The 23,777-nt window shown below is 37.7% G+C and overlaps 1 protein-coding gene across 10 annotated transcripts in view; it reads left to right on the forward strand.

Moving 5' to 3' along the window:
• The window catches only part of BAZ1A (bromodomain adjacent to zinc finger domain 1A), a 228,291-nt gene that overhangs the window by 190,800 nt on the left and 13,714 nt on the right, over window positions 1–23,777 (forward strand). For 8 of the 10 annotated variants that reach the window (XM_031669145.1, XM_031669148.1, XM_031669146.1 and 5 more), the window contains 10 exons: window positions 3,942–4,037; window positions 4,163–4,387; window positions 5,881–6,046; window positions 6,887–7,000; window positions 9,749–9,873; window positions 13,570–14,166; window positions 15,576–15,739; window positions 16,338–16,492; window positions 18,391–18,539; window positions 21,245–21,334. In XM_031669145.1, the coding sequence (XP_031525005.1) occupies window positions 3,942–4,037; window positions 4,163–4,387; window positions 5,881–6,046; window positions 6,887–7,000; window positions 9,749–9,873; window positions 13,570–14,166; window positions 15,576–15,739; window positions 16,338–16,492; window positions 18,391–18,539; window positions 21,245–21,334 (1,881 nt within the window). The remainder of the gene's footprint in view (window positions 1–3,941; window positions 4,038–4,162; window positions 4,388–5,880; window positions 6,047–6,886; window positions 7,001–9,748; window positions 9,874–13,569; window positions 14,167–15,575; window positions 15,740–16,337; window positions 16,493–18,390; window positions 18,540–21,244; window positions 21,335–23,777) is intronic. The other 2 variants (XM_031669149.1, XM_031669150.1) reach the window with 2 other exon arrangements.

Consider the following 23,777-nt stretch of genomic DNA (forward strand, 5'->3'; position numbering starts at 1 on the left):
CCTGGGAGTTTGAGGCTGCAGTGACCTGTGATCATGCCACTGCACGCCATCCTGGGACAGAGTGAGACCCTGTTTCAAAGGAAAAAATATATATATATACACACATATATATATATATATATGTATATATATTTAAATGTTAGGGAGGGAAAAAAAAATAAATCTGGCATTTTTCACTGTTTTCTCACTTCCCTATTATTTATGATTGACCACATTTTACGTGATGTAAAATAAGTGATGTAAGAGACTACACATTGTTTCACTTAATTCTCATACTACTCTTTTGAGGTAGATACTATTTTCTGCATTTTACATATAAAGAAACTGAGGCTTAGTTTGAAGAAACATGGCTAATAAGGAATTGATGGGATACAAGCTCAAGCAGTCTGATCTAGAGACTCATTACAACTGTGCTATGTTGCTTCATAATATGGTAAAGAAGTTGAAATTTTGAATATGTGTTTCCTCTGGCATTGCCTGTAAAATTATCTGTCTTTGAGAAGATCTAATTTCTTTGGCCCTTGGTCTCCCTGTTTTTATATCAAACCTGAGAGATTTTGACTACCAATTTAAAAAATCTTATATTTAATACATCAGTTCCTCTCTTTAGTCTTATGAACTAAAAAGCCCTTCAAAGTATGGGAACAAGAGCATCCTCTTTATATAGAATAGTTTTGTGTATTTGTTGGATCATTGTCTAGTGTTAGAATTGTATGCACCTAATTCTAGATTATGATGACAATAAATATATCTGTTGCAGTTAGTCATAAAATACTGGATATAATTGGCTATATTCTCGTGGTGTGATGTACCCAAGTGACTATCACTAAGCAGATCCTAGAATGATATTTACAGTTTCTTAAGAATGCCATATGATAGATAAAGAGTTAAAGAATATATTTTAGCATATTACTTTATTTAACACAATTAAAAATGCATTTCATTGGTTTTTCATTTCCTAAAGGCCTTTTTATAGCCTTTGTCTTAGGAAATTATAACTTTCTATAGATGGTATAGGTTGAATGTGGTGATTGCTGCAGGATGAGAGCCAACACACTTTTACAGTTTGTATCTAGGACTGTTGTTAATTTTGGAGTGCTCATTAATTAAATTTGTTTGGCTTTATATGTAAAATGAACCTTGAGGAAATTTTAGATATAGTATTTTTCTGCTACAGAAGAATATGATTTCTGTCGTTTGGGCTAGATTAGGTCTGGTAGGAATGACTTTTGGCATATATGCAAATTTTATAGATAGCTTCTCCTGTGTGGCCCTATGTATGCTTGAAATGCCATGAAATTGTCAATGATTGTAATTAGATACGATCCCAGAGCTGCCTTTTTCCTTTAGTAAGGGACTGTTTTCTAAGGTTAATTTTGTCAGGCTTTGGACTTTGGTAGGAGAGTCATATAGTAGAAGGCTAAAGAACCACGGAAGATTAGCCTAGTGATTTTCAAACTCTAATCCAAGGCAATTCATCAGTGCCACTGCAGGAGAGTTGGAAAGATGAAAAGGCAGAATTCTCATCTCCATATCTCACTTTAACAAGAGCATCTTTTATATTGAGTTTTCAAGAAAAAAAAAAAATTTTTTTTTTTTTGGAAGAATTTGAAAATGGCTGATCCAGACTCATTCCTTTAAGAAAGATGGGCCAGGCATGGTGGCTCATACCTGTAATCCCAGCACTTTGGAAAGCCAGGGCAGGCGGATTAGTTGAGCTCAGTAATGTGAGACCAGCCTGGGCAATGTGGCAAAACCCCGCCTCTGCAAAAAATATAAAAACTAGGTGGGCATGGTGGCATGCACCTGTAGTCCCAGCTACTGGGGAGGCCGAGGTGGGAGGATGGCTTGAGCCCAGAAGGCAGAGGTTGTAGTGAGGTGAGATCGCAGCACTGCACTCCAGCCTGGGCGACAGATTCAAATCCTGTCTCAAAAAGAAAAAGAAAAATGAGGCTGAGCACGGTGGATTGACAAGGTCAGGAGTTCAAGACCAGCCTGGCCAAGATGGTGAAACCCTGTCTCTACTAAAAATACAAAAATTACCAGAGAATTGCTTAAACCTGGGAGGCAGAGGTTGCGGCGAGCCAAGATCACGCCACTGCACTCCAGCCTGGTGACAGAGTGAGACTCCATCTTCAAAAAAAATAAAAATGAACCCCAGATTAAGTGACTTGTCTCAAGGGCACATTACGAGGCACTAGCATAGCTGATACTAGAATATACATTATCTGACTCTTAGTCTGAATCTGTGTACATTGTACTATGATATAACAGAAGGGTTTTTCATAGCTTGACACTGATCAATCTATGTATTATAATTAGGAATAACTGGATATACCAATGCTTTACATACATTTATACCAGTAGATTTGTTGTTTAGTTCTATTTGTAAGCTAAGCACCATTTTAAAGCTAAAGCAATTTATTTAGAAAATTCAGGGAAATCTTCCTGTTGTTTTGTTTTGTTCTGTTTTGTTTTTGAGACGGAGTCTAACTCTGTCACCCAGGCTGGAGTGCAGTGGCACCATCTCGGCTCACTGCAACCTATGCCTCCCAGGTCCAAGCAATTCTCATGCCTCAGCCTCCCAAGTAGCTGGGGTTACAGACATGTGCCACCACACCCAGCTAATTTTTGTATTTTAGAAGAGACGGGGTTTCACCATGTTGGCCACGTTGGTCTCAAACTCCTCACCTCAGGTGATCCGCCTGCCTCAGCTTCCCAAAGTGCTGGGATTACAGGCATGAGCCACTGCACCCTGCCCCTGTTGGTTTTTGGATTGGAAATTTTTCTTTTCTTTTTTTTTTTTTTTTTTTTTGAGAGAAGCTCGCTCTGTCACCAGACTGCAGTGCAGTGGCACGATCTTGGCTCACTGGACCTTCTGCCTCCCAGGTTCGAATGACTCTCCTGCCTCAGCCTCCCGAGTAGCTGGGAGTACAGGCACGCACCACCACGCCCAGCTAATTTTTGTATTTTTGGTAGAGACAGGGTTTCACCATGTTGGCCAGGATGGTCTGGATCTCTTGACCTTGTGATCCGCCCACCTCAGCCTCCCAAAGTGCTGAGATTACAGGCATCAGCCACCGCACTTGGTCTGTAAAATTTTGCAAAATAAAAATGTGAAATTTTAATGAAGATATTTCAATAGTTAAATTACAGTAGTGCCATCTTTTACTTCTTTTAGCTCATTTTCTGTGATGATTTTGTGATGACTATAACCTATACTTTGTTATGACTTAATCTTAAAATATTCATAAAAGGGCTGGGCACCGTGGCTCACGCTTGTAATCCCAGCACTTTGGGAGGCCAAGGTGGGTAAATCACCTGAGGTCAGGAGTTCAAGACCAGCTTGACCAACAAGGTGAAACCTCGTCTCTACTAAAAATATAAAAATTAGCCGGGCATGGTGGCAGGTGCCTGTAGTCCCAGCTGCTCGGGAGACTGAGAAAGGAGAATTGCTTGAACCCGGGAGGTGGAGGTTGCAGTGAGTCGAGATCGTGCCACTGAACTCCAGCCTGGGTGACAGAGGAAGACTACGTCTCAAAAAAAAAAAAAAAAAAAAAAACATAAAAGATTAGGGTATCTTTAAATGGATTCCAATTTTCAAGGTAGACTTTTCTAAGGTTATATTGAGTGAGAAGATTTGTTTTTAATTCTAAAGTGCATTTTATCTTTTGGGGGGAATGTTTATGTGCGTCTCATTGGTAATTTGGAAATTGTCTTTTCTGTTAAGTTATGAAAATGTCTGTGTAGTGCATGGTTTAGGATTTATAGCTGTAGGTGGTGATGAAGCAGAATGTGAATAATGCTTGTACCTAGTGTTTGTTCTTTTGAGGTTCTGAATGTTAAGGTGTTTGCTGTTTTTTTCATCATTTAAAACGGGCATTATTCCCAAATATTCAAGCTTTGATTTGCACTAGAATAAAGTATTTATCTCCTTAAAGATTTAACAGAGGCTTTGGATGAAGATGCAGACCCCACAAAATCTGCACTGTCTGCAGTTGCATCTTTGGCAGCTGCATGGCCACAGTTACACCAGGGTATGTGTGGGTTTTGTTTTTTTGTTTGTTTGGCTTTTTATTTTTAATTTTATAAAGGTACATTTACATTGCTGAGTATTTATTGTTTATATTCTAAATGACTATTTCATTTTTAACAACTATAGGCTGCAGTTTGAAAAGTTTGGATCTTGATAGCTGCACTCTTTCAGAAATCCTCAGACTGCACATCTTAGCTTCAGGTGCTGATGTAACATCGGCAAATGCAAAGTATAGATATCAAAAACGAGGAGGATTTGATGCTACAGATGATGCTTGTATGGAGCTTCGTTTGAGCAATCCCAGTCTAGTGAAGAAACTGTCAAGCACCTCAGTGTATGATTTGACACCAGGTAAGCTTTGCAAGTTGGAATTTGTACCTGCCCACTTCCTACCCTCTTATTCTCAGAAAACTAAAGAGCTGATGAGAAATTTTATGATAAATCAGTATTAAAAGAGAAAAAGATAAAGCAGACTATTGTTGTTATTCATACTAACTTTATTTATGATTGTCTTTTTTATTTGGATTTTCTAATATTTTTAAATGTATGATTAGTCTGCTACATCTACTGAGTTTAAAAGGGTGAGAATTAGCTAGAAAATTAGCTTTCTCTTGTATTCATTAGTGTATCAGAAGTTTAAATGGCTGCTAAATCCTGCCATTCACTTGAATAAGTGTTTGAGGTATGAGAAACAGTATATAAGGTTAAGATGAAGCTATTTTTCACTTCCTTTTTTTAAAGAATTGCATGTACAAGTAAAGAGTTTAATTTAGTATACTTTAGAGAACATACAATAAAGTAGAATACCTTACTTCCTAACATTTGCAGTCTTTATAATTTATGGTGGTTTTTTTGTGCAGTCTTTTAGAAATAGTAATTTACCATGGTCTTTTTTTTTAATTCATGTGATTACAGTTTAGTATTGATTGACGTTCAGTTACTCAGCCAAAAAATTAAAACTTGAGGGCCGGGCACAGTGGCTCATTCCTGTAATCCCAGCACCTTGGGAGGCCAAGGTGGGCAGATCACCTGAGGTCAGGAGTTCGAGACCAGCCCAGCCAACATGGTGAAACACCATCTTTACTAAAAACACAAAAATTAGCTAGGCGTGGTGCTGTGTGCCTGTAGTCCCAGCTACTCGGAGGCAGAGGCAGGAGAATCGCTTGAACCCAGGAGGCAGAGGTTGCTGTGAGCCCAGATGGTGCCACCGTACTCCAGCCTGGGCGACAGAGCAAGACTCCGTCTCAAATAAGTAAAATAAAACTTGAAAAACAATTCTTTGTAATTACAAAATTTCTCATGTTTATTTAACTACTAGTATACAAGATAGACATTTGAAATGCCTCATATATCAATAGCTGTTAAACTGGATTCAAAGTTGCCTTTTTTGTTTATTTGTTTGTTTTTTGAGACAGAGTCTCAGTCACCCAGGCTGGAGTGCAGTGGCACGATCTTGGCTCACCGCAACCTCCGCCTCCCAGGTTCAAGCGATTCTCCAGCCTCAGCCTCCCAAGTAGCTGGAACTACAGGCACATGCCACCGCATGCAGCTATTTTTGTATTTTTAGTAGAGATGGGGTTTCACCATGTTGGCCAGGCTGGTCTCGAACTCCTGACCTAAGGTGATCTGCCTGCCTCAGCCTCCCAAAGTGCTGGGATTACAGGTGTAAGCCACTGCGACTGGCCCATAGTTGCTTTTTTCTGAAGACATGTCATTGACATGTTTGAGAGACTACTCCCTATTCTTTATTAGGCATTTTCATATTGAGCCACAAATTTAAAAAGTTCAAACACAATTCATTTGTTGTGATTGATAATACAGAAGTATTTACCAATTTTTGACAGGAGAAAAAATGAAGATACTCCATGCTCTCTGTGGAAAGCTACTGACCCTAGTTTCAACTAGGGATTTTATTGAAGATTATGTTGATATATTACGACAGGCAAAGCAGGAGTTCCGGGAATTAAAAGCAGAACAACATCGAAAAGAGAGGGAAGAAGCAGCTGCCAGGTAAGAAATAATTGTAATAGTTGTGTTAATGAAAGCTGTTTATTTCTTTGCATTTAAAACCATATTTCACATGGTGCTATAATGTGGAATTGATTATACTGATGTTTGATGGCTTTACTAAGAGCTTGTGAATGAGGCCAGGCGTGGTGGCTCACGCTTGCAATCCCAGCACTTTGGGAGGGCGGATTTGGGAGGTCAGGAGTTCGAGACTAGCCTGGCCAACATGGCCAAACCCCGTCTCTACTAAAAATACAAAAATTAACCGGGTGTGGTGGCGCATGCCTGTAATTCCAGCTACTCGGGAGGTTGAGGCACGAGAATCACTTGATCCTGGGAAGCAGGATCAGCTTGGGCAGCAGAGTGAAACTCTGTCTCAAAGGAAAAAAAAAGAAGGCCGGGCGCGGTGGCTCAAGCCTGTAATCCCAGCACCTTGGGAGGCCGAGACGGGCGGATCACGAGGTCAGGAGATCGAGACCATCCTGGCTAACACAGTGAAACCCCCGTCTCTACTAAAAAAATACAAAAAACTAGCCGGGTGAGGTGGCGGGCGCCTGTAGTCCTAGCTACTCAGGAGGCTGAGGCAGGAGAATGGCGTAAACCTGGGAGGTGGAGTTTGCAGTGAGCTGAGATCTGGCCACTGCACTCCAGCCTGGACGACAGAGCGAGACTCCATCTCAAAAAAAGAAAAAAAAAAGAAAAAAAAAGCTTATGAATGATTACTACATTATAGTTTTATAATAATGTTTGGAGTACTTTCCATGATTTGATTAAAGACAAGATGCTAAAAGTGAAAAGTATATGTGCATCAGATAGCCTACCATATTTCATTTTAACTTTTAGAATTCGTAAAAGGAAGGAAGAAAAACTTAAGGAGCAAGAACAAAAACTGAAAGAGAAACAAGAAAAACTGAAAGAAGATGAGCAAAGAAATTCAACGGCAGATACATCTATTGGGTATGGTGTGAATCACACTGTTCATCTGCTTTACCATACATAAAGAATAAAAACCAGACACGTTAAACTCTAAAAATGCTCTCAGATTTTTAGAAAAGTTGTCTTTTATTATAGGTACCTGATAACTTCCCAGAAAAACACTCAATAGGCTATTTTTAACCAATAATATATTTCTCTCTCCCTTCCACCAGTATCACAGGTGTATACTGTATTTCATAGTTATTCTGCACCATATAGAAGAACAGGGTTGAGATTGGATGTTTTTTGGTAGATGATATAGGGAGAGGATGACTGCACCTTAAATAATTTAGAGATACCAAAGTATTTTATTGCATTTTAGAATATTTGAGATAGGACTGTCTATGAAAACAAGTAGGAATTTGACAGAAATCATCTTTTTTCTTTTTTAATGAAATCTACAAAGGAAAGTTCTGAAGAAACTCAGTATTCCAAAATTAGTATATTGACTTTGACTTTTTAATACTTGTGTGTAAAAATACCCATTAATAAGCCTTAAGATCTTAGGTCATAAACTCGCAATAGAAGAAAATATTTGCAAATCGTATATCTGATAAGGGATTTGTATCCAGAATATAAAAGAATTCTTACAACTCATCAATAAAAAATTGAAAGATTCAGAATAGGGAGTTAATTTTTTAAATGTCAAAAAATAAAGAAGAAATAATAAAAAGAAAAAACAATTTTTTAAAACAACCCAATTAAAAAGTGAGCAATGGATTTGAATAGACATTTCTCCAAAGAAGATATGCAATAAGTACGTGAGAAGATGCTCAACATCATTAATCATCAGGGAAATGTACATCAAAACCACAGTAAGATAACACTTCACACCCAGTAGGCTGGCTATAATCAAATTGACAAATAATAACAAGTTTTGATAAGGAGTTGAGAAATCAAGACTCTCATACATTGCTTGTGGGAATGTAAATGATCCAGTTACTTTGGAAAACAGTTTGACAGTTCTTCAAACAATTAAACCATTTGTTACTGTATGACCCAGCAATTGCACTCCTAGATACATTCCTGAGAGAATTAAAAGCATACCTTCACCCAAAAATGTATACACAAGTGTTCATAGCAGCATTATTCTTAATAGCCAGAGTGATAACAACCCAAATGTCCACCAGTTGATGAATGCATAAACAAATGGTATATCTCTTCCATGGTGTGTCCATACAGGAGAATATTATTCAACAATAAAAAGGAATGGAGTTCTAATGCAGGCTATAATGTGGATGAACTTTGAAAATGTATGCTAAAGAATCTAGTTACAGCCGGGCGCACTGGCTCACGCCTGTAATCCCAGCACTTTGGGAGGCTGAGGCGGGCGGATCACCTGATGTCAGGAGTTTGAGACCAACCTGGCCAACATGGTGAAACCCTGTCTCTACTAAAAATACAAAAAATTAGCCAGGCATGGTGGCACACACCTGTACAGGCAGGAGAATTGCTTGAGCCCTGGAGGCGGAGGTTGCAGTGAGCCGAGATTGTGCTCCAGCCTGGGCAGCAGAGTGAGATTCTGTCTCAAAGCAGCTAGTGACAAAAGACCATATGTTATATGACTCCATTTACACGAAATGTCCAGAATAAGCAAATCAGTAGAGAGTAGATGTATGGTTGCCAGGGGCAGCAAGAAAGAGGAAATGGGAAATGACTACTAATGGATATGGCGTTTCCTTTTGGTATGATGAAAGTATTCTGGAATTGACAGTGGTAATGATTGTGTAACCTTGTGAATACACTAAAGACCACTAAATTATACACTTTAAAATGGTGATTGTTATGGTATATAAGCTCAGTATATAAGAAAAGTAACATTGTATGGCTTTCACATCTTCATATTTTTTAAATATTCATTCAGCCCCACTCATTTACATTATCCCTGGCTCTCCTTACATTAGAGCTTGCAAAACCCAACTTTGGATTTAGAACATAATGGTGTAATTTATTTCAAGGTTCATATAATTTTAGTTTTAATTTGGATAACATAATGAATTAAACAGCTGTGTTGTGTTCATTCTGCCTGTTTACTATTTCTGAATTTCTCTCTTCCACTATTTGTCATCTTCTCTCCTTCCTACTCTAAGCCACCGTCACCGCCTAGCCAGCCACCTAGACCACTACTGATCTGTTACTATTATTACTGGCCCCTCATCTACTTTCTTTCCCAGGTAATTTTTCACACAGTGGCTACAGTACTTTCTAATACCATTTCCCTTTCTAAATTCTTCTGGTTTTTTCCTATTGTTTTTTGGATAAGGCCTTACAAGGCCTAGCCTAATCTCACCCTGCCTTTTTCTCTCATCTGCCTCTTGGATTACTGCTTTCTCCGTTACACTTTTCTCAAAATTATAAGCTCCTCCTGTTTCTCTTGAGTTCTGTTCCATTGTGTATGTTATTCCTCTGTAGCACACACTCCTCCCCATCTCCCTGGTCTCAAATTGTAAAATGTCACTTCTTCAAGCCAGCCTTTTTGATCCCTAAGAGTCAGTTTCATTCTCCTTGAAATGTTTTCATAATACCTTGAACTGCTCTTGTTTTAGTACTTATTACATATTTTTTAAATGATTTGTGTAATTATCTGTTTTCTCTGCAAGACCATAAACTGTGTCATGTTGTTCACTACCTCCTAAGCCTATGCCCGGGACTTCGTAAGCAAGCAATAAATATTTCATAAATGGAATTATATATTCATTAGTAAATGTCATCCTTGTTTTTATCCTTAAGGGAGGAAGAAAGGGAAGATTTTGATACTAGCACTGAGAGCAAAGACACAGAGCAAAAGGAATTAGATCAAGATATGGTCACGGAAGATGAAGATGACCCAGGATCACATAAAAGAGGCAGAAGGGGTAATACTGAAATTCCTTAAGAGCATTCTTGTTTGTTTGTTTTTAACTGATAAAGCACTTTATTAATTCAGCTCCTCTGAAATATATTGATTGCTTTCGTTCGTGATTCCAGGCTGTGTTTTTTTTTTTTTTTTTAAATGCCCACCTCATAGCTGTGATGAGTTGTAAAATGTGTTATGAAGTCCTATTAGTACATTTATGATTGGGTCATTATTTACACATCATCTATACTTAAGAAAAAAAGAGATAATATTCCTATGTCTTTAATAGGACAGTTTCTGATAACTTTAACTTTTGGTTAGTCAGCAAGTTGCATTGAATTTTTACATTTACTACTTTATTTGGGCCAAATAGAAACTTGCATTCTATAATGTACTCATTCAGCATGCATTGGATGCCTCCTATATACTAGAGATATAAAGATCAATAATGCTCATAATTTGTATCATATTGATGAAAGTAGAACTCTCTCCTACCTTAAAATTATTTCATAAATTGCTAGATCAAAGCGAATACATCTTTTAAAAGCTGTTAATACAAATTTCTTTTGAGGATCCTTAACCAACCTTATTTAATGACTATCAAAAGAAATCCTTAAGTTAATTCTGTGCCTGTAATTTGGATGGGATCTTTTTTCTGTATTTTTTTCTAAATGGTTACTCTAAGTAGATGGAAAATTTCCTTTATCATGGAAGCTGTATTGTCTGATTACAATGCAATTGATTTTAAAATCTAAAGCAAACCTAATATGATTAGAGTTTTAAAACAGACTTCTAAATATTGGGTCAAAAGATAAACTATAATGGAAACTAAAAAATATTTAAAATGAATCAAACTAAAGATTACTGAATATTAACACTTGTTGAATACAGTCCCTCTACTTAGGGGAAAATGTATACCTTTAATACATATTAGAAAAGAAGAAACACAAACTCAGCTAGACATTTATTTAAGAAGATGGTGGGAGAAAAAGAATAATCCCCCTAAGTCTGAAGGAAATAATACATCAGAGTAGAAATTAATAGAAAATGAAAATATAGTAGGGCCAGGTGCAGTGGCTCACACCTGTAATCCCAGCACTCTGGGAGGCCAAGATAGGTGGATTGCTTAAGCCCAGGAGTTCAAAATCGGCCTTGGCAACATGGTGAAACCCCATCACTACAAAAAGTACCCAAAAAGCAAGCTGGGCATGGTGGCATGCACCTGTAGTCCCAGCTACTCAGTAGGCTAAGGTGGGAGGGTTGCTTGAGCCTGGGAGATCAAGGCTGCAGTGAGCCCTGATTGTGCCACTGCACTCCAGCCTGGGCAACAGAGGAAGACCCTTTCTTAAAAAAATAAAAATGTAGTAAAGAACAATAACAAATCTAAAAGCGTGTTCTTCTGAGAAAGACAAACGAGACAAACCTTTGTTGAAACTGATTTTTATAAAGATGGCGATCATAATAAAGTTAGGACTGAAAGGGAGCAACATTAACTATGGATAGAGTAGAAACTTAAAGATAAGGAGATAATACACAATTTTTTGATGCATTTGAAAATATAGCAAAAATAAAATCCTAGAAAAATACAAATTATCAAAATGGATTTATGAATAAATTTGTTAATGTAGATGGTCTTAAACGATTAAAGAACTTGAATCAGTACTAAAATCTTTCTGCAGAGAAAACATCAGTCCTAGACAACTTTATAGGTGAATTCTGCCAAATTTTTAAAAAACCAGATAATTCCAGTCTTACACAAACTCTTTCAAGCAAAAGAAATAGAATGAAAAAATACTTCCCAACTATCAAAGCAATTTGACAGCAACTGAAACAACAGAGAAATTTAATTCCAACATATTGTCGTAGTCAAGGCAGATTATCAGGGGTCCAAGCTCTTTCTGTCTTGTTGGTACTGCCATCCTTAGGGTTTTGCTGCCATTCTCATGTTCCAAAATGATTTATCACCATGTCTGCATTCTAGCTAGTTGGAAGTGGGAAGGAGGAAAGGGAAGCACAGTCCAGAGGGTACACACAATGCTTCTGATCCCATCTCTTTGAACAAAAGTTTTTTGTTTGGTTGTGCCTACTCTGGGAAATGTTGTCCTTCTTTTGGGTTGCTAAGTGCCCAGCTGAAAACTAGTGGTTCTGCTACCTTCAACCAGTGGTTAGTAAATAACAGTTTGTATGCCAAATCTGGCCGACCTCATTTTTGTTGTTGTTGTTTTTTGAGGTGGAGTCTCGCTCTGTCACCCAGGCTGGGGTGCAGTGGTGCCATCTCGGCTCACTGCAATCTCCACCTTCTGGGTTCAAGCGATTCTTCTGCCTCAGCCTCCCGAGTAGCTGGGATTATAGGTGCATGTCACCACACCTGGTTGATTTTTGTATTTTTAGTAGTGATGTGTTTGTCATGTTGGCCAGGCTGGTTTCAAACTCCTGCCCTCAAGTGATCCAGCCACCTCGGCCTCCCAAAGTGTTGGGATTACAGATGTGAGCCACTGTGCCCGACCCGGCCCTGCCCTGCCCTGTTTTTGTATAACTCATAAGCTAAAAAGGCTTTTCCCCCTTTTTTGGAGACAGAGTCTCACTCTATCCCCCAGGCTGGAGTATAGTGGCATGATCTTGGCTCACTGCAACCTCCACCTCCTGGGTTCAAGCGATTCTCATGCCTCCGCCTCCTGAGTAGCTGGGATTACAAGTGCTTGCTACCACGCCCAGCTAATTTCTGTATTTTTAGTAGAGATGGGATTTCACCATGTTGGCCAGGCTGGTCAAGAACTCCTGATGTCAGGTGATCCGCCCACCTTGGCCTCCCAAAGTTCTGGGATTTACAGGCATGAGCCACTGCGCCGGCTGGATTTTTACAATTTAAATGACTGGAAAAAAGAAGAATGATACTTTGTGATAAGTGAAAATTATATGAAATTCAGATTTCACTGTCCATAAATAGTTATATTGAACCACAGCCATGCTGATTGTCTACATGTTGCCTGTGATTGCTTTTGGGCCACAACAGTGGAATTGAATAGCTGTGAAGACCAAAAGATCCACAAAGACAAATATTTATAAGCTGGTCTTCTCCAGAAGTAGTTTGCTGTTATTCCTCCCTTAGAGGAAGGACTGGGATGACTACTGGAGGATAACTAACATACTCTACTGCACTCTCCAGTATGGAAATTACAGATTTTTTGTGCCCCTTTAGATTTAAGTATATTGATTTCTTAATAACATAGAGTATTAGTCTGCTTGGGCTGCCATAACGAAATACCACAGACTGGGGTGCCTTAAACAACAGAAATTTCAGAAATTTGTTTTCTCACAGTTCTGGAGTCTGGAAGTCCAAGATCAAGCCGGGTTAGTGTCTGAAGAGGCTTTTTCTTGGCTTGCAGACAGTGCCTTCTTGCTATATCCTTACATGGCTTTTTCTCTGTGCATGTCAGAGAACAAGATCTCTCGTGTCTCTTGTTCTTTTAAGAACATCAATCATGTTGGATTAGGGCCCCACCTTTATGATCTTAATTACTTCCTTAAAAGTTCTATCTCCAAATACAGTCACATTGGAGGTTAGGGCTTCAACATATGAACTTGGGTTGTGGAGAGGGGACACAGTTTAGTCTATAACACCTAATAACTTGGGGTAACTTTGTATCTCATATTTTTCTAATGGAAACTTGAAATATGATGATGATGATGATGAAACATTTTATTTTAACTACAGGGAAAAGAGGACAAAATGGATTTAAAGAATTTACAAGGCAAGAAGAGATCAACTGTGTGACAAGAGAGCCTCTTACTGCTGAAGAGGATGAAGCATTAAAACAGGAACACCAACGAAAAGAGAAAGAGCTCTTAGAAAAAATCCAAAGTGCCATAGCCTGTACCAATATCTTTCCCCTGGGTCGTGACCGCATGTATAGACGATACTGGATTTTCCCTTCTATTCCTGGACTCTTTATTGAAGAGGATTATTCTGGTCTTACTGAAGACATGCTGTTGCCTAGACCTTCATCATTTCAGAATAATGTACAGTCTCAAGATCCTCAGGTATCCACTAAAACTGGAGAGCCTTTGATGTCTGAATCTACCTCCAACATTGAGCAAGGTCCACGTGACCATTCTGTGCAGCTGCCAAAACCAGTGCATAAGCCAAATCGGTGGTGCTTTTACAGTTCTTGTGAACAGCTAGACCAGCTTATTGAAGCTCTTAATTCTAGAGGACATAGAGAAAGTGCCTTAAAAGAAACTTTGTTACAAGAGAAAAGCAGAATATGTGCACAGCTAGCCCGTTTTTCTGAAGAGAAATTTCATTTTTCAGGTAAATTTTCAATGAAAATTGTTTTTACTTTTTTTTCTTCCCCCTAATCTCTGGTCATTCAGGATTAAGCATTTTTTCAAGCTATTAGATATACATTTACAGCACCTTATCTTTGATTTAGGCTATCCTTTTAGTTTGCAAGTTAGAGTTTGGGAATGTATTTCTTTATAGAAACAAGATTATCTAAATTCCACTGGGTTCTATTTGAATTATGAGGAACACATCTATGGTATAACAAAATACATATTCTCCTTGATCTCCTTATTCCTTGATCAGTAGACTCTGAAATCCAAGAATAGACTCTAAGGCTGCCATCAGTTTTGGACAGATTATGGTGAGTGAGGTTACTCATTAAGGGTTTTGGCTGAGAGTCCACTAATGGTCACTTCTTTGGAGCTTGGCTGCAAGGGCAGGTCGGATAGCAGCATTTCCTGCTTGATGGTTTGTCCACTGATGACAAATAAGAAAAAGCAGTAAGGCATTTTTAGATGTGAGTTTTTATATTAATAAATGAGATTCTCTAGGTAAAGAATTGCTTACTTGTTTCCTGTGGGGGAGAAAATAGAGCTAAAAACATTTTAAATTAAATCAAAATTTAAAAAACAATTGCTTAAATTTAGGGGCATGTTACCATGACCACTTCAGTTTTTTTCAGGATTAAAAACTGTAGATCACAATTCTTGGGGTGTTTTGTTTGTTTGTTTGTTTGTTTTGAGACAGAATTTCGTTTTTGTTGCCCAGGATGTTGGGCTCACTGCAGTCTCTGCCTGCTGGGTTCAAGTGTGTTCTCCTGTCTCAGCCTCCCAAGTAGCTGGGATAACAGACGCCTGCCACCACGCCCAGCTAATTTTTTGTATTTTTAGTAGAGATGGGGTTTCACCATGTTGGCCAGGCTGGTCTCGAACTCCTGACCTCACAGGTGATCCACCCGCCTTGGTCTCCCAAAGTGCTGGGATTACAGGCGTGAGCCACTGCACCTGGCCAGTGTTGAGCATCTTTTACATGTGCTCATTGGCCATTTGTATATCTTCCTTAAATAGCTATTCAGATCCTTTGCCCATTTTAAAATTGGGTTGTCTTTTTATTGTGCTGTAAGAGTTCTTTATATATTCTGGATACAAGGGCTTTAGTTATTTATTTAGAGACAGAGTCTCGCTCTGTTGCCCAGGCTGGATTGCAGTGGCATATCATAGTTCACTGCAGACTCAAACTCCTGGGCTCAAGCAATCCTGCCTTAGCCTCCTGAGTAGCCGTACAAGGGCTTTATAAGATAAATGATATTCATTCATTTGTGGCACTTGAGGATTTACAAAGCACTTTTATATCCATTATTTCAAGATCATAACAGCCACATGGAGTAATTGTAGTTTTTAATAAGAAAATCATAATAAAAGTATTTACTGTTTCAGACAAACCTCAGCCTGATAGCAAACCAACATACAGTCGGGGAAGATCTTCCAATGCATATGATCCATCTCAAATGTGTGCAGAAAAGCAACTTGAACTAAGGCTGAGAGATTTTCTTTTAGATATTGAAGATAGAATCTACCAAGGAACATTAGGAGCAATTAAGGTTTGTACTTGTTCCCATTTTTAGTTTGTCTAACCTACTTGGTCCAGAATTTTGGTCATATTTGTTAATTATACGGCATAGACAAGGCATATGTGTTTTGAATAAACACCAGAGAATGATAAACTTTTTATGAAAACTTGTTTATTCCCCTGCATCAAAATATTTTTTCTGATATTTTCATCAGATGTTGAAATGTGTAAGGATATTTTCTTCTTCCTTGACTAGCCCCTGCCTTCTCCGCTGAGTCTGGTTGATTGGTTCGTTTCTTTGTTACCTTTTAAAAATCTGTAATTCATGGCTTATAATGTATTCTGTTCATGCCTTGGCCATCATCTATCACTTTTTTGCTGCTATCAAGTGACCAATCTTAGAACTGTTTATGATTTATTTATACAGAAAGTAAGGTAGTATGGTTTTCATCTATGAAGAATACGAATTCCAGTTTGGCCACTTAGTAACCTTATTTTTAGATACCTTTTTGATTCATAATCATTTCTAAAATATCCATGAATTGATTTTATATGCATATTGAACTTCATACCTCTCAGAAACAGTATATTCCATTTTTCATGGTTAGTAAGTTTGAATTTTGTTACAGGTTACAGATCGATATATCTGGAGATCAGCATTAGAAAGTGGACGGTATGAGCTATTAAGTGAAGAAAACAAGGAAAATGGGATAATTAAAACTGTGAATGAAGACGTAGAAGAGATGGAAATTGATGAACAAACAAAGGTCATAGTAAAAGACAGGTACAAAGGGTTTTTCTAAAGTAACCATTACTTTTCCTTGCCATTTTAAGGGTTTTTTGTTTGTTTGTTTATTTTTTTAAGTAAATATGTTGCTTTTTCTTATTTTAAAAACTTGTCATGAGGACCTTGATATTTGTAACCACTGGAATGATCATTTTCTAAACCTCAGGATCTCTGTTACTCCACTCTGTACTATTGCAACCAAAAGACAATTCATTTAAATAATGATTATTTCTCAAAAGTTTTTTTTTTTAATCTTTGAACTTAAGGTTTTATTAATTTCGGAAAGTAATTATACTATCATTCTTCTTTTCTATAGGAAAACTTAGTAAATTCTGGTAGACTTGAGTATTATTTGAGCTAGGCAAGATGGCTGGGGCCTGTAGTCTCAGCTACACGGGAGGCTGAAGCAGGAGGATCACTTGAGGCCAGGAGTTGGAGACCAGCCTGGGCAACATAGTGAGACCCTGTCTCTCTTTTTTTTAATTAGCTGGGCATGGTGGCATGCATTTGGTTTTTGTTGTTGTTGTTTTTTGAGACGGAGTCTTGCTCTGTTGCCAGGCTGGAGTAAAGTAGCATAATCTCGGCTCACTGCAACCTCCTACTTCTTGGTTCAAGCAATTCTCCTGCCTCAGCCTCCCAAGTAGCTGGAATTACAGGCACGTGCCACCATGCCCAGCTAATTTTTGTATTTTTAGTAGAGACAGGGTTTCACCACATTGGCCAGGATGATCTTGATCTCCTGACCTCATGATCCACCTGCCTCAGCCTCCCGAAGTGCTGGGATTATAGGCCTGAGCCACCACGCCTGATCAGCATGCACTTGTAGTCCCATCTATTCCATTGTTGTACCCCAGGACTTCAAAGCTGCAGTGAGCTAATAATGATTGTGCCACTGCACTCCAGCCTGAGCAACAATGAGACCTCATCTCTAATATATGTATTAAATATTATTACTAATCAGAATCTATACCTTATATCTGTAGATACTTTTATTTTTTTCAAGATTATTTTGGATATTATATGCCTTTAAGCAATTTGTCATCTAGAAGGGAACAATGGAGAAACATGAGGCTAGCATTATATTTACTAGAACGGTGTTCTGACAGAAGGTTATACCCAGTGCAAATGAAGTAAATGGGCGGGCTACTTGTGTTAGTGGAACATGGGAGACAGTAAAGGAAGTGCAAGAGGAAGTGACTGCAAAGCTGAGCCCTAAAGTTGAGAAAAATAGGACACTGGGAAGAAAAACCATGTACAAAGGCTTTGAGTGAATGAGTTTGCACTTTAAAATGATCATTTTCGACCAGGTGCAGTGGCTCACACCTGTAATCCCAGCATTATGGGAGGCCAAGGCGGGTGAATCATGAGGTCAGGCATTCGAGACCAGCCTGGCCAACATAGTGAAACCCTGTCTCTACTAAAAATACAAAAAATTTGCCGGGCATGGTGGCGGGCACCTGTAATCCCAGCTACTCAGGAGACTGAGGCAGGAGAATGGTGTGAACCTGGGAGGCAGAGCTTGCAGTGAACTGAGATCATGCCACTGCACTCCAGCCTGGGCAACAGTGTGAGACTCTGTCTCAAAAAAAAAAAAAAAAAAAAAAAGCAAAACGAGAAATAGAGATAAGCTGCCTGAAATACTTAGGCTTTAAGGCCCATCACAATGTCACCTCTCTAAAACCTTTCCTATAAGCCTTCCCTCTTCTCTCCTTCAAATATTTACCTTTAGTCCTTCTAAATGAATCTCCCTTCCCTACTGTTCACTGCAACTCCTTGAGACTGAGGAAATGATTTTTTTACAATGGTATAAATAAGCATTTGAACTAATGAATGGACTCAAGTTTTGCCTAATAGTGTTTTTAAGTACCATAAACTCTGAATTGTTTTAATTGTAGACTTTTGGGGATAAAAACAGAAACTCCAAGTACTGTATCAACGAATGCAAGTACACCACAGTCAGTGAGCAGTGTGGTTCATTATCTGGCAATGGCACTCTTTCAAATAGAGCAGGGCATTGAGCGGCGTTTTCTGAAAGCTCCACTTGGTAAGTATCTGTTTTTATTTCAAAATATTAGTTGTGTTATAAGTAATTTTGAGTTGGCCTTTAATAGAATTTTATTGTCTGACATAATGAAACTGATAAACTAATCTTAAAAACTCGAGATGTTTTCATTTTTAAATGAGTTCTTTTAAGGTGAGATTTAATTTTAGAGTAATACAGTCTTTTGTGAAGAGTTTCACCAAAAGAAAGATTACCAGCTAGGCACAGTGGCTCATGCCGGTAATCTAAACACTTTGGGAGGCTGAGGCGGAATCGCTTGAGCCCAAGAGTTTGAGACCAGCCTGGGCATCATATAGCAAGAACCCCATCTCTACAAAATTTTTTTTAAAAATTAGCTGGGCATCATGGCGTGCACCTGTAGTCCGGAGGCTGGGGTGGGAGGATCCCATGAACCCAGGAATTTGAGGTTACAATGAGCTGTGACCACACCACTGCACTGTAGCCTAGGTGACAGAGTAAGACCCTGTCTCTTTAAAAGAAAAAAAAGATCACCAAAACCTATAACTAGTCAGACCTTGAATAATCAAAGATTATGTGTAACTTTTTTTTTCCTGTTATTTGAAAGAGAACCCGAAGTAAGTGACTTAAAAGTTTACCATTTGGGGCATAATTTGATGATAAGAGTCACTGACCCACATGCTAAATCAGAAATACTAAGTGTTAAATGGAACACGGGTGAGGAAATGCTCTATAATTTATAGTGAGGAATAATACTATCTGTATCATTTTTTCACAAATCATGAAATTAGTGGGTTTTTAGGGACTAATCTAGGAACCTAATCATTATGTTTTTGGGAAAATATCTGTTTCAGAATTCTAAATCAATGTTTATATAATAACTGTCTCTAATTCCCTGTTGCCTTTTTGAGATGTTTAATTTATAGCTCATCATGTTGAGATATTTATATTCTTGTAATGGGATCATGGAAGAAATAACTTTCTTAAACCGTATCTTTTTGGTCTCATATTGAAAGAACTACTTGAATTGACTAAAATCCTTAAATAATTGTTTTAGCTGAGAGTGGTGGCTCACGCCTGTAATCCCAGCACTTTGGGAGGCCGAGGCAGGTGGATCACCTGAGGTCAGGAGTTTGAGACCAGCCTAACCAACATGGTGAAACCCCATCTCTACTAAAAATACAAAATTAGGTGGGTGTGGTGGTACGTGCCTGTAATCCCAGCTACTTGGGACGCTGAGGCAGGAGAATCGCTTGAACCTGGGAGGCAGAGGTTGCAGTGAGCTGAGACTACACCATTGCACTCCAGCCTGGGCAACAAGAGAGAAACTGTCTCAAAAAAATAAAAATATAAAAATAATAATTTTTTGATATCTCATTGAGTATTAGAACAAAGTATTCATAGACAATGCAATCAGAGCAGTTTTGAAATGTGAATATATTTGTAAACTTTTTAAATTGAAGAGTTTGTGGCCAGTATCTCATTAAGTCTATTCACACTTTTGTAAACTGATAATCCTACCATAAGCTTAATAACCCACTGGCCACATTGAAAGTAGCAATTGTAAGAAATAAAATATGTATAATCACTGCTCCCAAAGACAGCAGAGTTGGTATTTGCTATGTCACTTTTATTTCCCAGTCTTCAGCATTTCTTATTTTCTTTCTGATCCTTTATGTACAAGGGATCACTCTGTATTTATTATAACCCCATATTAATACACAATTACCTAAATTAAAATTTCAATTTAAAATTATTTGTAAATCATTCAGCTTTTATAAATGTAAGATACTGTTACTACTAACACTGCGATTCCAAAACAGTAAAAGGATAAGGCACAATACTGCTTATTTTCCCACTTCTGAAATTTTCATTAAAGTTTTTTATAAGTCAAAAGGGGGAATATCAAATTAATTGTTTAGTATGTCTGTATTTTCATCTGCACAACTTGTTAAATATTTAGACAAACAGGTTAATACTGAGAGTTGTTACAACTTGTCTAGTAGGTTATATGAGCGAGACTGTTCTTTATGTTGGTTTGTATACAGTGGTTTTCAAACATTAATTTCATCCCAAAAGATGGAAAATTATAATTCAAGATCTTAAGAAATAAGTGAAGTATGAAAAGTTGGTTACTTTGGTAGTGTCAAAGTTAAATATTGGTTGAAGTCAAATGTTGGTCATTTATAATATGGGTGTCTACTGTTGATGCTCCATAAAAAGTTATTAGAATAACTTAAGCCTTTGAAAGGTCTGTTTTGCACAGGACAGCAGGAGATGGAGATAGGCTATCTGAAATAAAGTAATCAAGAATATCATTAATTGGGGAGAGAAAAGCAGGTTTTACTTTATGAATATTTGAGATGGAATATATATTGAAATTCTCCATTCACCTGATAATATTTCAGGATAGCAAATTAATCATAGCAAGCATTTTCCCAATTTAGCTTCAGAAATCATTTCAGTTTCTTGAGGAAGCATGTAAGAAATAAAAATTCTACTTATGTTCTACCTTCTCTAAAATGTCCCTTTTATTCTAGAGATTAATCATACTGATAAAAGTAGACTTTTCATTTGGGGAAGATAAAATGTTTTAAATGTTTTAGGTAAGATACATGAGGATGTTTTTTAAGATTGATAATTCCGTTATTTTTAAAGTCATACTTATGGTTAAACCCTTAAGCTATAAAAAAAAAAATCCTCAACTAACTATATCAATTTGAAATTAGGTAACAGAGAAATTAATAAGGATCAAAAGGGAGATAGAAAAAAAAAGGACAAGAAAAAGAGAGAGGAAGATCAATCTAGTGTGAGAGATGGTAAATTTTTAACTTTTTAAAGAAATTTATGTTTTGTCTTTTTAAAGAATTATGATTTTACTTTCTCTGTGGCTGAGTACTCATTTGCATATTTAGGTTTTGAAGGAAAACCTTGGATTTGATTTTTTTGGAAGGGAATGGACTTGGGGGTAAGCTTAAAATAATATCTTCCTAGCGTTTCCCTTTCTATGTTTCACACCTCAGCTAATCACTCTTCTAAATTGGCATACAGAAAGCTGACACTGGTGAATCTTTGTATACTTAGCTATCAGTGAAAAGAATGAACGGCTATGGAACTTATGTTTACCTGTTTCACATAAAGTATTTATTCACAGCATTTTTTTTCTTTTACTAGCTTGAAGAGACATAGGACAAGAGTTATTATGTTTTGTCCCCTAGAGAAGCCTGTCCTGGTCACATGGATTACTGTATAGTGGCCATTGAACAGTATGAAGTCTCCTACTATAATATTTGATCACGTGACTGCCAATATTTTATATTAGTAAGATCCTTTTAATAATTTATTGAGGAATTTATCTGTGCTAGCATAATGGAAAATAAAAGATAAACAAGACATTTTCTGCCCTTTATGGTTGTGTAATCTGGGGGAAAAGCAAGGTTTAAGATAAGGAAACAACAGAAAAATGGAATCAATTGTATATACTGTTTTCTATCCTTGTATCAGTACTATGCAAACACAGAAAAACAGGCACATTCATTATGGACTAGAATAAGAATTGGGCCTTGAGCTACTGCTGGTTTAATTTTCTTAAACCATCTCGTTAATCAAATCCCATAGCATTTCACCAACCTTTTCATTAAAAAATCATTCAAACTAATTTCCAAGATTCTAAAAGTTCTTATAATTTGTCTTTGTTCCCATTCCTTCACATTGACCTCTGCAACCTTATTCCTTGCCATTACCAATGAGAATATTCTCTGATTTACCCAGGAAGATCATGATCTTTGAACTAGCTATTCTTGCTACCTCATTCCTTGGAGGCCCTGCTCAGGCCAGAACTTTTCAAGAAGGCTTACATTTTAAAAACTAAGATAACTAAAACGCTCACAATGAGAGGGGAGAAATAAATCAAATGCATTTAAGTGGACTGTACTCTCCAATTATTATATATACATATTTTTTGAGACCGAGTCTTGTTCTTGTCACCTAGGCTGGAGTGCAGTGGCACAATCTGCAATCTCTGCCTTCCAGGTTCAAGCCATTCTCCTGCCTCGGCCTCCAAAGTAGCTGAGATTACAGGCATCTGCAACTACACCTGGCTAATTTTTGTATTTTTAGTACAGATGGGGTTTCACCGCGTTGGCCAGGCTGGTCTCAAACTCCTGGCCTCATGTGATCCACCCGCCTCAGCCTCCCAAAGTGCTGGAATTACAGGTGAGAGCTACCACATCTGGCTCCAATTAAAAGTTAGATACAGTTTTGGATAGTTGACAAGGAAAGTGAAGAAAATAGAAGAAAAGACTGTATTAACATAAAATCTAGCTGGTTTTATATACTGTCTACAAAACACACACCTAAAACAAAACAACGTAAAGACAGAAAAATATTGATGCTGCATTCTGAGTAATATATTTGTATTTTCCAAACTTCATTAACATCTCAGCTTTGAAGAGCCATTTGACTCATCCATCATGTTTTTGCCTCAGTTTTTAGTCTCAATCATTTTGAAAAGTTCTAACTGGTTCTTTTTCAAACTGCCTGGTTATTCATATTTTAAACTTCTTAAAACATATTAAACAGTTATTTTATATTCTGTTTCTAATTCTAGTATCTGAAGTCTTTATGAGTTTGATTCTGCTGGCTTTCACTTAGTGTCTTGTTTCCACATGTGCCTTGTGGTTTTGATTAACTCTCATTCCTCAGATTTGATCTGAAAATGTCTTCAGAGAGAATTTGCAAAAAATTGTACTTGTTTCAGCCATTCACTTGAGGTCACTAGCAACCCTAGACTACTTTAAAATCTTAGCCTATGTTTTTTCGGTTTTAAACCTGTTCAAGGCTTTGCTTGATCCTCAGGGAGATTATGTTCCCTTTCTACCCAACACCAAAATCCAGGTGAATCAATTTTCTTGCTCTCCATTTTTTTATGTAGCACCTGTTTCCACCCTGACACTTGAAGGGGGTAGCCTTCTGGGGTCCTAGCTTTTTAGAGAGGGACTAACCACCTAGATGGGCCCTAGTTTTCATGTCCTGTCAATCTCACCCTGCCCAACAGGCAAACAGGAGCTCGAGGTCCATTGGTACTTGACAGGTCTCTTGGCTTTAACTCATCGTGTATTTCTTCACTTTTCCAGCTGTACTAAACATTCCTTGAAGTATAGGGACCATAGAATAGACTAGTTTCGTATTTTCTAAAGTGCTGCACATAGGGGGAGCTATACCGTGCACAAATAACGATAGTAATATTAGCATTTACTCTGA

The sequence above is a fragment of the Papio anubis genome, chromosome 7, assembly GCF_008728515.1.
Source record: "Papio anubis isolate 15944 chromosome 7, Panubis1.0, whole genome shotgun sequence".
In the NCBI taxonomy this organism is placed as follows: domain Eukaryota; kingdom Metazoa; phylum Chordata; class Mammalia; order Primates; family Cercopithecidae; genus Papio; species Papio anubis.